Raw genomic sequence first — 16,703 nt, 5'->3', positions numbered from 1 at the left:
AGAAAGTAAAGAAGACCTAAATATATGGAGACAAATAACATATTCATGGATCAGAAGTCTCAGTATTATCAAGACATCAGTAGATTTAATGCAGTTCCAATCAAAATACCCCCAGTAGGCTTTAATTGACAAACTGATTCTAAAATTGTTACAGAAATATAAAGCGACTGTGAAAAAGAACAGGACTGGAGGACTAACACTGTCTTATTTTAAGACATATTATAAAGCTAAAGTAACCTAAACAGTATGGTATTGACGTAAAGGCAGGATAGACAAAGAAGTCAGTGGAACAGAAGAGAGAGCCCAGAAATAGACCCACCCATATATGTGCAACTCATTTATGACAAAGGTACAAAGACAATTTCATTGAGAAGGGATGGTCTTTTCAACAAATGGTCCTGGCACAAAAATAACTTCAATTCATTCAGTGTATCATATAAAAAATTAACTCAAAATGGATCATAGACTTAAATATGAGAGCTAAAACTGTAAAATTTCTAGAATATGGGTTAAAGAAAGATTTCATAGATATGATCTCAAAGCATGGTTCTTAAGAGAAAAACATTGGTAAATTGCACTTCATCAAAATTAAAATTTTTTGTTCTGTGAAAGACACTGTTTAAAAATAAAAAAGTAAAAATAAGCCACAAACTGGGAGAAAAATATTTGCAAACCATGTATCTGATAAAGGTCTTATATCTAGAATATATGAAGAACTCTCCAAACTCAGTAAGAAACAACCCACTTTTTAAACGGTGGGGGAAGCAAGGACTTCCCTGTTGATCCAGTGGGTAAGACTCTGCCCTCCCAATGCAGGGGGCCCGGCATGTGGAAGATCCCACACACTGCAATGAAGAGTATCCCCCGCTCGCCGCAACTAGAGAAAGCTGGCGCACAGCAACGAAGACCCAATGCAGCCAAAAATAAATAAGTAAACAAATAAATTTATTTTAAAAAATAAAATAAATAATAAAAGACTGATAATATTAAGAGTTGCTGGGGCTTCCCTGGTGGCGCAGTGGTTGAGAGTCTGCCTGTTAATGCAGGGGACACGGGTTCAAGCCCTGGTCTGGGAGGATCCCACATGCCACGTAGCAACTAGGCCCGTGAGCCACAACTACTGAGCCTGCGCGTCTGGAGCCTGTGCTACGCAACAAGAGAGGCCGCCATAGTGAGAGGCCCGCGCACTGCGATGAAGAGTGGCCCCTGCTTGCCACAACTAGAGAAAGGCCTTGCACAGAAACGGAAACCCAACACAGCAAAAATAAATAAATAAAAATTAATTTTAAAAAAGAGTAGCTGAGGATGAGGCCCAGCTGTATTCTCACACAGTGGTGGTAAAATAGACTGGGAGTGTAAAATAGACTACTTTGGAAAACAATTTGTACGTTTCTTTAAAAAAATCAAACAACATATGATCTAGCCATTCCATTATTTCTAATAGTCCCCCAAAATAGAAACAACCTAAATGTCCATCAAAACATAAATGGATGAATATGAACATAGTCCTGTGATGGAATACTACAGAGTAGTAAACAGGAATGAACTATTTATAATGCCACTACTTGGGTGGATCTCAGTAATTATCCTGAGTGAAAGAAGCTAGACAAAAAAAGAGTACATGCTGTATGATTTTATATAAAATTTTAGAAAATGAAAACTAATTTATAGTTACATAAAACAGATCAGTGGCTGCCTCGAGGCAGGGTGGTTGAGAGTAAATAAAGCAGATGAGTGTTCGCTTGGAGGCAGGGAGATAGAGATTACAAAGGAAATGAAACTTTGTCAGGGAGGTTGTAGTGGGTAGAGTTGTATGTTCCAAAATAAATCCTCATCTCTGGTACCTTTGAATGTGACCTTATTTGGACAGAGGGTCAGTGTAGATATAATCAACTTAAGATTGGGTCATACTGGATTAGGTAGGCTCTAATCCAATGACTGGTGTCCTCATAAGAGGAGGGAAATTGGGATGGATAGACACAGACACACACACAGAGAACGCTGTGTGACTAAGGCAGATACTGGAATGATGCATCTACAAGCCAAAGAACGCCAAGGACTGCTGGCAACCACCAGAATCTCGGAGAGAGGCATGGAACAAATTCTCCCTCTGAACCTTCAGAAGGAACCAACCTTTCTAACACCTTGATTGTGGACTTCTGGACTCCAGAGCTGTGAGAGAATAAATGTCTGTTATAAGCCATGCACTTTGTAGTAATTTGTTACAGCAGCCCTAGGAAATCAGTCCAAGGGTGATAGACATGTTCCTTACCATGACTGTGGTGATGATTTTTTTTTTTTTAAGATTTTTACCCTGAGGAGCTAAATCGTTTAATGCACTCTTTTTTAAAAAATATATTTATTCATTTATTTATTTTATTTTTGGCTGCTGTGTTGGGTCACCATTGCTGCGTGCAGGCTTTCTCTAGTTGTGGCGAGCGGGGGCTACTCTTCATTGTGGTATGCAGGCTTCTCGTTGCTGTGGCTTCTCTTTGTTGCAGAGCACGGGCTCTAGGCACGCAGGCTTCAGTAGTTGTGGCACACAGGCTCCATAGTTGTGGCTCACGGGCTCTAGAGCTCAGGCTCAGTAGTTGTGGCGCACGGGCTTAGCTGCTCCGTGGTATGTGGGATATTCCCAGACCAGGGCTCAAACCCGTGTCCCCTACATTGACAGGCAGATTCCTAACCTCTGCGCCACCAGGGAAGTCCTGGTGATGATTTTATAGGGACATACCTATGTCAAAATATCAAATCATGCAATTTATTGTATGTCACTTATACCTTCATAAAGCTGTGGTGGTGTTTTTTTTTAATGAACGTTGAAAAAAGAAACGCTTTGAAATACATAAAGTTGTAAATTGTATATAAAATGGGGGTGGGAGTTTTCCATGCAACTAAAGAGTTACTAGCACACAGTTCAAATACTGTCAGAGCTATACGTTAAAAGTAAGAAATGAAGAACTTTCTGATTCTAGAAATGACAAGTTGTCATTGGTGAATAACATCTCAGAACTGGGAATGAGATGAGAAACTTCATCAGATATTTCAGAGAGGACTGAAATTAAAATCATAGGTTTTACAGAATATAACTCCAAAAGAGACAACTTTAAATTCCAGTAGTTCCTAAAACACTGGTTTAAAAATCAAAAGAGAGGCTTCCCTGGTGGCGCAGTGGTTGAGAGTCCACCTGCCGATGCAGGGGACACGGGTTCATGCCCTGGTCCAGGAAGATCCCACATGCCGTGGAGCGGCTGGGCCCATGGGCCATGGCCACTGAGCCTGCGCGTCCGGAGCCTGTGCTCCACAGCGGGAGAGGCCACAACAGTGAGAGGCCCACGTACCGCAAAAAAAAAAAAAAAAAAAGAATCCACCTCCCAACGCAAGAGACACGGGTTCGAGCCCTGGTCGGGAAGATCCCACATGCCACGGAGCAACTAAGCCCGTGTGCCACAACTACTGAGCCCACGTGCCACAACTACTGAAGCCTGCACACCCTAGAGCCCACGCTCTGCAACAAGAGAAGCCACTGCAATGAGAAGCCTGTGCACCACAACAAAGAGTAGACCCTGCTCGCCACAACTAGAAAAAACCCGCGTGCAGCAACGAAGACCCAACACAGCCAAAAATAAATAAATAAATTTATTAAATAAATCAAAATCAAAAGAGGACTTCCCTGGCGGTCCAGTGGTTAAGACTCCACGCTTCCAATGCGGGGGGTGCAGGTTCAGTCCCTGGTTGAGGAAGTAAGATCCCACATGCTGCACAGCCAAAAAAAAATAAAACAAAATAAATAAAATAAAAATAAGAAGAGGAACATCAGAGTCATATGGGAAGCATTATACACACACACACACACACACACACACACACACACATAGTCTCAGTCCTCATTCTGGTTTCCTAAATGAGAATTTTTATTAATATCTTTGAGGATCTGTGTTAACCCATATGCTGAAGGAGCAAATCTGTTTGGTTGCCACCAGAACAGTCCAAATCTTCATTTTACACATGAGTAACTCAAGGTCTAACTGAGCTTTTTTGTGGTGATAGGGCTTGCTGGCATCAAAGCTAGAACTAGAATCCTGGCCTCCTGTTTGCCTGTACAATTCCTTTTTATGTTGTAATATCTGTATTAACACTTTCAGTGTGAAGTGTTTTATAAACACTTTATAAGGTGTTTCAAAAGTGTTTCATAAACAGATCTTTATAAACAGGACCGGGAGACTTAACATTGACAATATTCTTATTTATCTCTTTTTTAGACGACTGAGTCAAAGACCAACACCAGAAGAACTAGAACAACGAAACATACTACAACGTGAGTCCAGCTATGGAAATGAAGTCGTATGGATTTTCTTTGTGTGTTTCTGACTTTAATATACGTGACAGAAAAGAGAAGCATTTTTCAACAAGGGCCAAGGAGAGAGTATTCTAGCCAAGGAAGGAGTATTCATACTTTTTACCCCTGAAGGAACATAGTTCCCCCCAAGCTTCCTTTACAAGATATCATTATGATATTGTTTAGTGTACTGGGATACTCCAGAAAATTGTATTTTAATTTTCTCATAGTATCCTGCACCTACCTTGGGCATTTGAGAGGTTTTGACAGCGTGTGCTGCCCAACTTTTCTCTGCCTTAAGAGAGGTAAGGTAGTGGTTGTATATTTGGAGTGGACCTTCCTATTCCTAGTGTCTGAGAGCTGGGACCCAGAGCAAGTCTCAAATGCAGCAGTTGTTCTGCCTTTTTCATCTCTTAAGGCTTTCATACCTCCGAAGTCAGAAAATAGGACCATGTATTTAATTTGCTTTCTGTTTATGTAAATGACTAACTGAAATAGCATTCTAATCCAGTACAGATTTATTTTTCCCAATTATAGGGTGAAATTTGTCCTTAAATACCTCCACAGTGAAGAGGATTAGGCTTCATAGGGTTACAAGTGTGGGAGCCTTTATAGACTTATCATGTGAAACCTAGTGTGAGCTCCATTCTCCATTGTTAGTGGTTACTCTTGAGCAAAGATCTGCGAAGTTTTTCTTCCAGGGCACATAGTAAATATTTTCAACTTTGCAGGCCAAAGAGCACAAGGAAGCTATTATGTAGGTACTTATCAAACCATTCAAAATGTAGCCATTTAAAAATGTAAAGGCCATTCTTAGCTCATGGGCAGGAAAAGTACAGGCAGCTGGCCAGATTTGATACCATAGTTGGCTGACCCATGCTCTTAAGTATTTGACTACACCAGTTGACAAGAAAATTGTCTTGATTAACCAGTCCCAAAGTAAGTATTTTATTCTGACTTGGAGCCTGTAAGAAATATCTGTGTATGGGACTTCCCTGGCAGTCCAGTGGTTAAGACTCCAGGCTTCCACTGTAGGGGGCCTGGGTTCAATCCCTGGTCAGGGAACTAAGATCCTACATGTCATGGAGTGCGGCCAAAAAAAAAAAAAGAAATATCTGTGTGTAATTACTGAAACGTTTGATATGCAGATTGCCATTTTGAAGTAATATTTTTTGTTTGTGGCTGTCAACTGTAGCTAAAAATGAAGCTGATCGTCAGGCAGAAAAACGAGAGATTAAACGTCGGCTCACTAGAAAGGTACACTGTCTCAGTCTGTCCACTCACTGTGTGTCTTGTATTTGAATGACCTATTTGACTGGAAAGAAATAAATTTGACTTGAATTGCCATAGACTGCTGTGAAAATAGAACACATGATGAAAATACAGAAAACACAGCATTATAAGAACTTTTTTTTCCCCATTTTTACTGTTTAAAGAAAGCCTGGCACAAGAAGGTGCTCAATAAATGTTTGCACAAGTTTTGACCTTTTATTTGGTAGACCTGGGATTTTGGTGTAGACTATAAAAGCTGTTGATGTATGGAAACGGTAACAGGAGGAGTGTGTAGAATTCAATTTTGCAAGGCAAACTGGTGGTTTTCTAAACAGAGAAAGAACTGAACTTGACCCTTAGTAACACCTGAAAAGTATGAAAAACCAAATAGGATTTTCTCATTGGTCCCAAATCAGTTAGGGTAGAATCTTTTCCGTACCAAACTTGTGTTAACTCTTAAACTCCGGGATTAAGCCCTTTTTCCTTTCCCTCCCTCCATAATAGTTGGTAATTACCTCCTGTAGATTCTTGGAGTTGGTCTGAGTTCTCTAGACATTTCTTAAAATGTATAAGAATCCCCAGGAGAGCAAGGAATCTAGGCATTTTCCTCCTGATTTTTCCCACTTCTCCCCTTCCCCAGGACCAGAGGAATTATCCTTGATAGATTGGGGGTGGCTAGAAGCCATCACTGGACTTAATGCCTTCAGATTGAGCAAGTTACCTGATTGTTCAACCTTAAATCATGATTTGTTACAGAATCTGATATCTTGGGCATTATTCATGGTGAAAGGAAATTCACCCTTAATATTACCCATTAATAGATATTGCTTTCATATTAAATGTATTCACTCTCTAATGTATTAGATATGAATTTGTAGCCCTGACCCTTTTGCTACCCAAAATGTGGTCCACGGAGCAGAAGCATTGGTATCACCTGGAGTTTGTAAGAGATGCAGAATCTCAGGCCCCACCCCAGATCTCCTTAGTCAGAATCTACACTTTAACCACATCCCCAAATGGTTTGTATGCATGTTGAAGTTTGAGAAGCACTGGTTATACTGGTTTATATCTCTGTCTTGGCTGTGCACTGTGGAGCTTAAAGAAACAAACAATCTCCTGATACCCAGAATCTCTGAAGATGGACCCAGGGATCAGTCACGTTTAAAGGTCCCCAGCTGATTCCGATGTGCACTGAAAGGTTGAAGCTCTGAGTTAGAGGCAGTTTGAATGCATGATTGATGCCTAACTCCTGGCATAGTGAACTGAGAGCCTCCATTTCTTTCAGCTCAGTCAAAGGCCAACTGTGGCTGAACTACTTGCCAGGAAGATTCTGAGGTTTAATGAATACGTGGAGGTAACAGATGCTCATGATTATGACCGGCGAGCTGACAAACCTTGGACCAAACTGACCCCTGCTGACAAGGTGTCTGTCGTCTGTCTGTCTTTCTTTATTTGAAGGGTACAAGACATTAACTAGAAGGGGAAACCATAACAAAATTTCTACTTCTCGTATAATGTTAAATATCTAAGGTACAAAATACCAAGATGTACCAACCAAAACTTTATACTAATGACTTCACCACCACCACCAAAACTGAAACAGAAGAAAATCCCTGCTACATCACAGAGTACAAAAATCTGGAAATACAACACATTTTTAAACAGTGGTTATGTTTGGTTGGAGGGAGTTTGGATGGTATATTTTAGTAATTACCCATATTTCACTTTTATAGCAGGAAAAGCACTTTTACATGCTGTGGAAACTATAAAAAATACAATATCTCTTTGGAGGTCTTCAAGTGTTTCGATTTAACTGGAGATTTCAGGTTTATTATGAGATGAAGGGTGTCAGGAAAGGCGATATGCATCAGGCTCAGAGCTTCACTCAATGTGTTGACCTGGCTTCCTCCCTCCCTCTGGGTTGCCTTCCGGGGGTCTCAGTCACTCACAGAGTTAAGCACAGTAGAGACTAGATGACAGATACACTGCTGTACTCTAGCAGACAGAAGATGCTGAAGCGTTTTTGTTTCTACTCTGCAGGCCGCCATAAGAAAAGAATTAAATGAATTTAAAAGCTCAGAGATGGAAGTTCATGAGGAGAGCAAACATTTTACACGGTAAGACCCAAATACTGTGAGCTAAGCAGAGCTCCACCAAAAAGCAAATGTAGCAGAGTTGTTCAGCTAGGAAGAACTCTAATGACATAGTTAAAAGAACAACACTCAGTGTTAACTGCAAGAAGACTACGTTAAGAGAAACAGATGAGAACTAAGAGGCATAGTTCATGCCTTATTGAGTATGGCATTTTATGTATATTATCTTATTTAATCCTTGCAGCAAACATACCAGGTGTGTTCATATCCCCATTTTCTTGATGAGGAAGTAGACTCAAAAAGGTTAAGTAACGTGCTTGACTTGCACAACCAGGATGTGGGGAAAGGAATGAAAGACTAAAAGCCACTGGGTGCTCTCTTCTCTGCACTTCACTGTCCCAGGTTATGGATGAGGAACTGTTGCTGAGCTAGACAACAGCCTGCCCTCTCTGGTTTCAGTCCTTTCTAGCACACTTGATCTTACCAATTTAGTGTATAAACATCATGAAACAAGCCAAGAAGCATTTTGATTTGGAATTACTGTTGTGATTAAGGACCCAGCCCATACCTAAAGACTCAGCGAGCCACAAATGGAATCAGTGAAAGTATCTAGGTGACTCCCAGAACATTTATAAAAGGAGGCTAAATGAAAGAAGTTATAATGACAATTGCAGTTTGCTGTTAAAAAAAAAAAAAAAAGGAAGAAGCAAAATTGGAAATAAAATATTGTTAAACATTTTTTCGATCACAGTACAGACAAATGGTTATTTTAACTACAGAATTTTTTTGTACTGAACTCTGACAGGATTAGAGAAGGCAGATTCTTTGAACAATAGTAACACCATTCAGGGTGCTGTAATATGAACTCAAATAACAAACCATACTTGCCAGCAAGGAGATTATAGTCTAATCCAGGAAGAGACCTATGTACCACTGTGTACAATCAATATGATAAATGCCTTAGTCATTCTGAGGCCTGAATCTGTCAGGTTTCGTATCCCAACTCCACCATTTCCTGGCTATGTCAGTGTTAGCTATTTTTTTTAAATCAATTTATTTATTTGTTTGTTTATTTATGGCTGCGTTGGGTCTTCGTTGCTGCACGCGGGCTTTCTCTAGTTGCAGTGAGCGGGGGCTACTCTTCGTCGTGGTGCGTGGGCTTCTTATTGCAGTGGCTTCTCTTGTTACAGAACACGGGCTCTAGGCGCACAGGCTTCAGTAGTTGTGGCACATGGGCTCAGTAGTTGTGGCATGTGGGCTCAGTAGTTGTGGCTTTCAGGCTGTAGAGCACAGGCTCAGTAATTGTGGCGCATGAGCTTAGTTGCTCTGCGGCATGTGGGATCTTCCAGGACCAGGACTCGAACCCGTGTCCCCTGTATTGGCAGGCAGATTCTTAACCACTGCGCCACCAGGGAAGTCCGGTGTTAGCTCTTTTTATTAGTAGTAGTATTAGTAGTAAAGTACCATATTGAGCAACAATACAAGAAAGAGAGAAGGTGACATTTAGGCTGCATCTTAAATTATGTAAAATAATTTATTTGGACAGGAAGGAAGGAAGGAACATTGTAAGCAGAACTGCCAGCTTTAGCAAGACTTTGGGAGGCAGGAAAATGCGTGCTCTGAGTAATAGGACATGTAGCTGGAGCAGAGGATGGATGGGGGCAGCATGGTGAAGGTGAGACTAGCAAGAAGGGTTACAGTCGTGTTCTGAAGAGCTTTGACTCATGCTAGGATATTGGAACCATTGGAGTTCTGTGTATTTGGGGAAAAGCCCTGGTGGAACTGTGGAAGGTGATTTGGAAGAATGACGAGACCAGCAGCAGGGAGACCAATTAGGAAGCAACTAAAATAGAGTGAGCATGCTGCTAGCTCAGACCAGGGAAGATAGGTTTGAAAGACATTTCAAGCATAGAATCAACAAGATTTGGCAATCTGTTGATTCCAAGGATGAACTAAAGGAAGTAATCAAAATGACTCCTTAGATTTCCAATGTGATTTTTGAAGACTGTTTAGTTAATAAGGAGTTCAGGCAAACAGTTTAGGACATTTATTCGGTGAATATTCAGCACCCACTACCTGACAGATACAGTGCTAGGTGCTTGGGATATAGCAGAGAACAAGATAAAGTCCCTGTCCTCAGGGAGCTTTTATTCTAAAAGAGGAAGGCAGACAGTGAACAAACTAGAAAGTCAATTATATATGTTGAGTCTGATGAGCCTGTGACACATGGAGGGGGAGCTGCCTAGAAGACAGTTGGATATTCAGCCTAGAGTCCAGGGAGAAACGCAAGGTATAAAGATTCAAATTTACGAAAAAAGATAGTAGTTCTTAAGGAGAAAAGTGTTTTGTATTTAAAGGGTGGACAGAGGAAAATGAACCAGGAAAACATTGAGGAAAAGCAATTGAAAAAGAGGGAAAACTAGGGAAAAGATAGTGTTACAGAAGTCAAAAGAAGAGAGTTTCCAGAAGGAAGGAAGAGGATCAGGAGTATCGGCTGCTACAGAAACGTTAGTTAGGATTAGAGTGGAGGACAGGTGGCTTTTTCAGTTGGAACATTCATTTCATTACTTTTAATACAGTTGACCTGTGAACAAGGCAGGAGTTGGGGCTCCCACAACCCTCTGAACAGTTGAAAATCCACATATAATTTATAGCTCCCCTCCATATATGTGGCACCTTGGTATCCATGGTTCCACTTCCTACACAGGCTATTCAGTCATGTAGTTCTGTGGTATTTACTATTGAAAAAACTCCACGTACAATTGGACTCGCACAGTTCTAACCCTTGTTGTTCAAGGGTCAATTGTAATAGCAAAGAAATCTACAATATTTGGTAACTCGGCTCTTTTTGATCATCCGTTTTAGCTACCACCGTCCATGATGCTGAAGTTTGAGAGAGGATCTAAGCAACCCCCTAAAACAGGGCTGCCTTGCTGCTTCAGTCTCCAGAGCGACATGGAGGGAACTTCAGCACTTCTCAGCGCAGCCAGAATTGAGTCCTCTGGGATATAGTTCTGGGGTGAACAGCACTTCTGTGAATGTAGCATTTCACTGGAATGGATTCTCATACGCTGCCTTGGGCAAAGCTGAACACTTTGTCAGTGCTTTTGAACCTTTTAATATTGCAGCGTACCTGAGGGCTCTTCCCTCACCAGCCACCAATGTTCTGAGTCACTTGCAGGTTCCAGGGTTTATTGGCTGCACCTCACCCTCACCCACGATGACTGCCTGTGCTGAGGCACAGTTTGCACGATTAGGCTTACCTGCCCTGTCCTGTTGTGAGACCCACCTGTGTAGGCGCTAAATTCTAGCCATCACATCTAGTTGGTGGTGGGGGAAACCTTCTGGAGGCCCCCAACCTTCTGGAAAAAGTGGCCCCCACCTCCAGGGGAAGCCTTCATACCACACTGGCATGTCAGCTGAAAGCACTGCACTATACCTCTTCTGACACAGCAGGACAGTCCTCTTCAGGCAGTCCAGCCCAAGAGAAGCTCAGGATCTGACGTGTTCTTCCTTTTGGCACAAGTCATTCTGACTATTATCTGTAAAAAAAAAGAAAGAAATCTTGAAGAAATGATGGGAACTTATGTTTTTCCTGTCTGTTAAACAGTCTGAGCTACAACCAGATTCCAAGTTGGGAAAATGAGAAAGCATATATGTTTTCTGTATATAAAAGCAAAACCAAAAAAGGCCTTTACATTGAGGCTAACTTGGCAGAAAACTGACTCATGGCTTAAATTTTATAGGCTATTGTACTTTTGTTGTACCAAATGATACCCTAACTCATTCTAACCAAGAGATGTGTTTTCCCCCATAAAGCAGAGTTGCAGCAACTCTGGGAGCACTTGTGTGCTGTCAGCCCCACACTTCCAGCCAGAACACACCAAGGTCCTGGGGATGTGGAGTGCTAGATAGAAAAAGGTCTTTGGAGAAGCAGTTAGGAGGGGCAAGATCATGATCCACTGCTCCTCTCTTTTCCTCAGTACTGTTTGCCTTCTCCTGCTATGTGCTTTGTCTTAACTCCCAACACTGATCTTCCTGCTGACCCTCTCTGGGAGCTTCCACCTCACTCACTCACTCCTCTTCCAAGCTGTAGCCAGTGCAGCTGGTGCCTGGGCATCAACTCAGGCCCCACTCCTTTTTGTATGTGTAATATATGTTAATATAATTTCCTAAAACAGAAGATTCAGTTGCTTTCTTTGAATTTTTACTGAAAACCATACAGCCTTACTATTGCCCTCTAATTCCTGTACATTCTAAGTGGAAGGGAAAAAAATAGTTTCTACTTAACTGATGAATGTGGCTTTTTCCCTTTAATATTCAGAAAATTGTGGCTATCTTATAGATTTCTTCTGATTTCTTCTGCAGTCCATGTTGTTCTGTATGTGATCTTTAAGTGGATTTTTCTCTTTTCCTCCTTTCATGTCCATGTAAGATTTGCTGAACAATCAGAATATCAGGTTAAAACAAAGCTAAAGTGACCTTAAAAGGTAGTATCTTCCGTCCATATGGGGAATAGGGAGGTATTTGGATTTCTCAGTAAACGTCAAGTGCTTTATGGCTGTGGAGATACACTGGGCCCACATCTCCTTCAAATTCATTAACATTTGGTATGACCAAGGGAAGATAAGTGACAATTCTACAAAGTTGTTAGAGGTCTGTATATAAGGTGGCCACCCATTAAGTGTTAACTTCTTCTAACCTTTCTGTCTTGTTGTTTTGGAAACTATTTGGCTTATGCCAGCATCCTCTGTGGCTTCAGATGACATTTTTCAAACCCCTTTCACCGCCTTCCTTTCCCTTAATGTGCCAAGCTTGAAACAGGATTTGATTTCCTGAGCTACTTGTCTGCTTTCTATGTGCCACCAAGGAATCTAGTTCATCTTTCATCTCATTCATGTTCTTTTGAAGCAAGATACTTTGGGAGTCAAGTCTTTCAGGTGTTTATATAAATATATATATAAAGAGGATTTTGTGTTCTCTTTCCGTGTAAGTAACAATTCACAATCATAATGTAAAGAAGAAATAAAAGCCTGTTGTATTGTACTTCAAGATGCTTCCCTGATGTACAGAATCTCCTTGTAAAATAAATAATTGCATTGTAAATCAGTCTTCCTATCAATATTAATTATTAATGTATTTTAGAATTAAAAAAAGTTATACTATTCTGGTATGTAGTGTTTATTTTTTATGTTCTACCTCACTCCAAATGATTTAAGGTTGCTTAAAAATGCTCCCTAAGGGACTTCCCTGGCAGTCCAGTGGTTAAGACTCCATGCTCCCAATGCAGGGGGCATGGTTCAATCCCTGGCGGGGGAACTAAGATCCTGCAAGCTGCACAGCGTGGCAAAAAAAAAAAAAAAAAAAAAAATCCCTAAAATATTGCTAGACACCCTAAATGAGAAGTAGATGAGGGGGAAAAATTATAGTAAGAACATTAAATGTAACCAGAGATGAAGGTCAGTGATGTTTGTGTCTGTCTGTACAGAATTGTGGAAAAAGAATAAGCTGCAGAAGGGAAAGCCAACTGCGAACCCCACACTGTGTAGCAGGTGCAGCTCTAGGTTTTATTAATCCCACCTAGACTGGGAGGTAAGTGAAAGTACACCCATTTTACCAGTGAAGAACTTGAGAGATGAAGTTACCTCCCCAAAATCAAAGATAATTATGTAATCACTCTTTACATATATTCAAGGAAAAGCAATTACATCCTAATCAGTTGTCCCTGCAAGGACTTACTGTGTCTGGACCACATATAATTAGACCTCAGGCTGACATCACAATAGGACAGATCGTAGCTTATGTACTCCTCTCTGGCAAGCAGCCCAGTTTCATTCGAGGTGGCCCCACCAATGACTCACTTTGTACTTGCCACTTCAGAGACTGGCCTTGATTTTGTACCACCCTTTACCAAGGGTTAAGGGAAACCATGAGTCAGAACTGCTCATGCCATTGGCCTCCACCTGCTCCCATATTTTCCTTCTACTAGCCTTCCAAAGAGGCCTCAAACTGCCATTACCCTTTTGAGGTCACGCATTGTTTCTAGAAGAGTATTTTGAAGGTACACGTTGCCCAGTGTTTGCTGAAACAATGAATTTAGCGTCCATAAGGATTTTGGTTACTGTACCCCAGGAGAGAGAGGACTACAATTGCAGAGAAGGGGTTTGGAAAACCACCATCAGAAAGGGCAAGTCCAGTGGATATTGAATGGGAGGGGGTGGGATAGGAAGTCTACTTACAAAAGTTGAGAATGGGGCTTCCCTGGTGGCGCAGTGGTTGAGAGTCCGCCTGCCGATGTAGGGGACGCGGGTTTGAGTCCCGGTCTGGGAAGATCCCACATGCCGCGGAGCGGCTGGGCCCGTGAGCCATGGCCGCTGAGCCTGTGCGTCCAGAGCCTGTGCTCTGCAACGGGAGAGGCCACGACAGTGAGAGGCCCGCGTACTGCAAAAAAAAAAAAAAAAGTTGAGAATGTACAACAAAAGCCAGGTGCTGAAACCAAAACACAGCCTAAACCACTGTTTCAATTCCATCTGTAAGAGGCGTGAAGGGAAGAGAAGGAAACACCAGCAGCCTGGACCGCTTGCTCCACCTTTCTCCTCTGTGGGTACCATTAATTTCTTCCCCCAAGGATTTTTGCCTCCTTCATAAAGCATAGAGGTCATATGACAGGAACAAACACCCTCAACTTCTCTGCATCTGGTACTGAGGAGACACACACACACCATTAATTCATTTATTTGATCAGCGTGTATCTCCTTCCTGCCCCACCAAGAAAAACAACCTTCCCCTGTTGCTCTGTCACCTACTTTTCCCATACTCCCTTCACATAATCTATTCTAACATTAACTTAAATTCCTGTACAGTCCAATCAGTTGAACTAAATGAGTGACAGAGGAAAAAGAACCAGTGCAGATGTAAACATTGCATTGACATTGACATTCGTGTAGGACCTCTGGTCCATACATGCTGTTTTCCATTTCTAAAGCCATGTTCACTAAACTCATTAAAATATAAACTAAAACCAAAATAAAATGGCTTTCCCTGAGGTTACCAGTGTCTTCTTGGTTAACTGCCACATCCAAGACCTGTTTTCAGCTCGAAACGTATCCAACTACTCTGCAGCATGTGATGCTCTGGGCCACGTTCTAATCCTCAAAACTTCTTTGGCTTCTCAGACACCACTCACTCTCCTGGTTCTCCTCTGATCATGCTTCCTCTGTCCCCCGGCTTCTTCCCTGACCACCATTTAAATGTTGGGTTTTCATGTCCTCTCATCACTCTCCCTGCTCTTCCAACATGACTTCAGTCACCACTCTTATTCTGACAACTTCTACATCTTTATTTACAACTCGGATTTCTTGCTTGGAGTCCAACCCTATATCCAATTACCCTGTAGACATATATACACCCACATGTTCCCAAGGTACGCACCTCCAGGCTTCCTTTTCAAGGGAGTGCTGAGAGAGGGGTCGCAATGAGTGAGACTTCAGCAGCGTTTGCAGCAGTTCACAATTCAATAAACAGTGAGGTTAACAACAAAAAAAAACTTATATTCACCTCCTATGCAGACATTACTCACTACCCCTACCACCTACTTTCTCAGTTATCAGAGTTAGAGACCACAATATGTTCAGCATCCCAAATCTGAAACTTTGATATTATCTGCAAGTTTCTCTCTTACCTCGCAGGTCCAGTAGGACAATAAAGTCTGTACATTCTCTACCTCAGAAATGTCTCTCAATTCCTTTATCTCCTCTTGCCTTGTTTACCATTCAAGTTCAAAGCCAACATAATTTGGGCTTCCCTGGCAGTGGGCAGTGGTTGAGAGTCCGCCTGCCGATGCAGGGGACACGGGTTCGTGCCCCGGTCCGGGAAGATCCCACATGCCGCAGAGCAGCTGGGCCCGTGAGCTATGGCTGCTGAGCCTGCGCGTCTGGAGCCTGTGCTCCGCAACGGGAGAGGCCACAACAGTGAGAGACCCGCGTACCGAAAAAAAAAAAAAAAAGCCAACATAATTTAATGGGACTTTATAACCTCCAGTCTCTCCAATCTGTCCTCCGACTTTGCCACTAGAGTTACCTTTCTAAAATGCAGAGATAGGGACTTCCCTGGCGGTCCAGTAGTTAAGACTCCGCACTTCCACTGCAGGGGCACAGGTTCAATCCCTGGTCTGGGAACTAAGATCCCACATGCCCTGTGGCACAGCCAAAAAAAGATAAAATGCAAAGATAGAGCAATCCTTTACTTCAAAACTATTGACCCCTAGTTACCAGCAGGATAAAATTTAAACTTTGTCTGGACCACAAGATACTTTGTATTCAGCTCTTGCCTATTTCTCAGGCTCATGAAAAGCCCAGGCAGTTCTCCCTTTGATGTTCCTAATCAAGCTGACCTCCCACCCTTCCCGGGAGACCACAGGCCTGCTAGTTTCCTCACTTGGAACGCTGTCATCGTCCACACTCCACCCTTTTACTATTCCTTCAAGTTTTAGCTCAGATTTTAACTCCCCAGGAAAACCCTCTCAGCCTTTAGCCAATTGTTCAGTTGCTCTGTCCTCAGAATACATTATTCATGCCACACAGAGCTTATCAAGTAGTAGTATAATTTGCTGTCATGTCTATTTCCCCCACTGTGAGTGCTCAAGGACAGAAAAAGTGGTTCATCTCAATCCCCAGTGTCTAGCACAATGCCTAGAAAATTAAGTCATATTCACTAAGTAAATGTTGAATGAGTGATTGAAAGGCAACTGAATACTCGTAATATCACCAGAAAAGTAGCAGAATTATTTGTCTCTCTTCCTCTAAACTACTGGTTCTCAAACATTTTTGTTTCGTGACCCCTTCATAATTTAAAAAATTACTCAGAGCCCCAAAAAACTTTCTATCTGTTGGTGATATCTATTGATACTTACTGTACTAAGATTAAAACTGAGAAAAATTTTAAAATATTTATGATACATTTCAAAATAATAATCCATTACAGGTTAATTAACAATATAT

At 41.7% G+C, this 16,703-nt stretch overlaps 1 protein-coding gene across 8 annotated transcripts in view; it reads left to right on the top strand.

Moving 5' to 3' along the window:
• PHACTR4 (phosphatase and actin regulator 4) overlaps positions 1–12,869 on the top strand; it is a 137,292-nt gene extending 124,423 nt beyond the window's left edge. For all 8 annotated transcript variants that reach the window (XM_029227650.1, XM_029227647.1, XM_029227646.1 and 5 more), the window contains 5 exons: positions 4,263–4,318; positions 5,535–5,596; positions 6,897–7,034; positions 7,652–7,728; positions 10,570–12,869. In XM_029227650.1, coding sequence (XP_029083483.1) covers positions 4,263–4,318; positions 5,535–5,596; positions 6,897–7,034; positions 7,652–7,728; positions 10,570–10,585 — 349 coding nt within the window. In that variant the 3' untranslated portion in view covers positions 10,586–12,869. The remainder of the gene's footprint in view (positions 1–4,262; positions 4,319–5,534; positions 5,597–6,896; positions 7,035–7,651; positions 7,729–10,569) is intronic.
• Positions 12,870–16,703: the final 3,834 nt, after the last annotated feature.

Source organism: Monodon monoceros, unplaced genomic scaffold (assembly GCF_005190385.1).
Source record: "Monodon monoceros isolate NGI ecotype Baffin Bay Population unplaced genomic scaffold, NGI_Narwhal_1 Super_Scaffold_18, whole genome shotgun sequence".
NCBI lineage: Eukaryota > Metazoa > Chordata > Mammalia > Artiodactyla > Monodontidae > Monodon > Monodon monoceros.
This window is presented reverse-complemented; position numbering and strand designations above follow the sequence as displayed.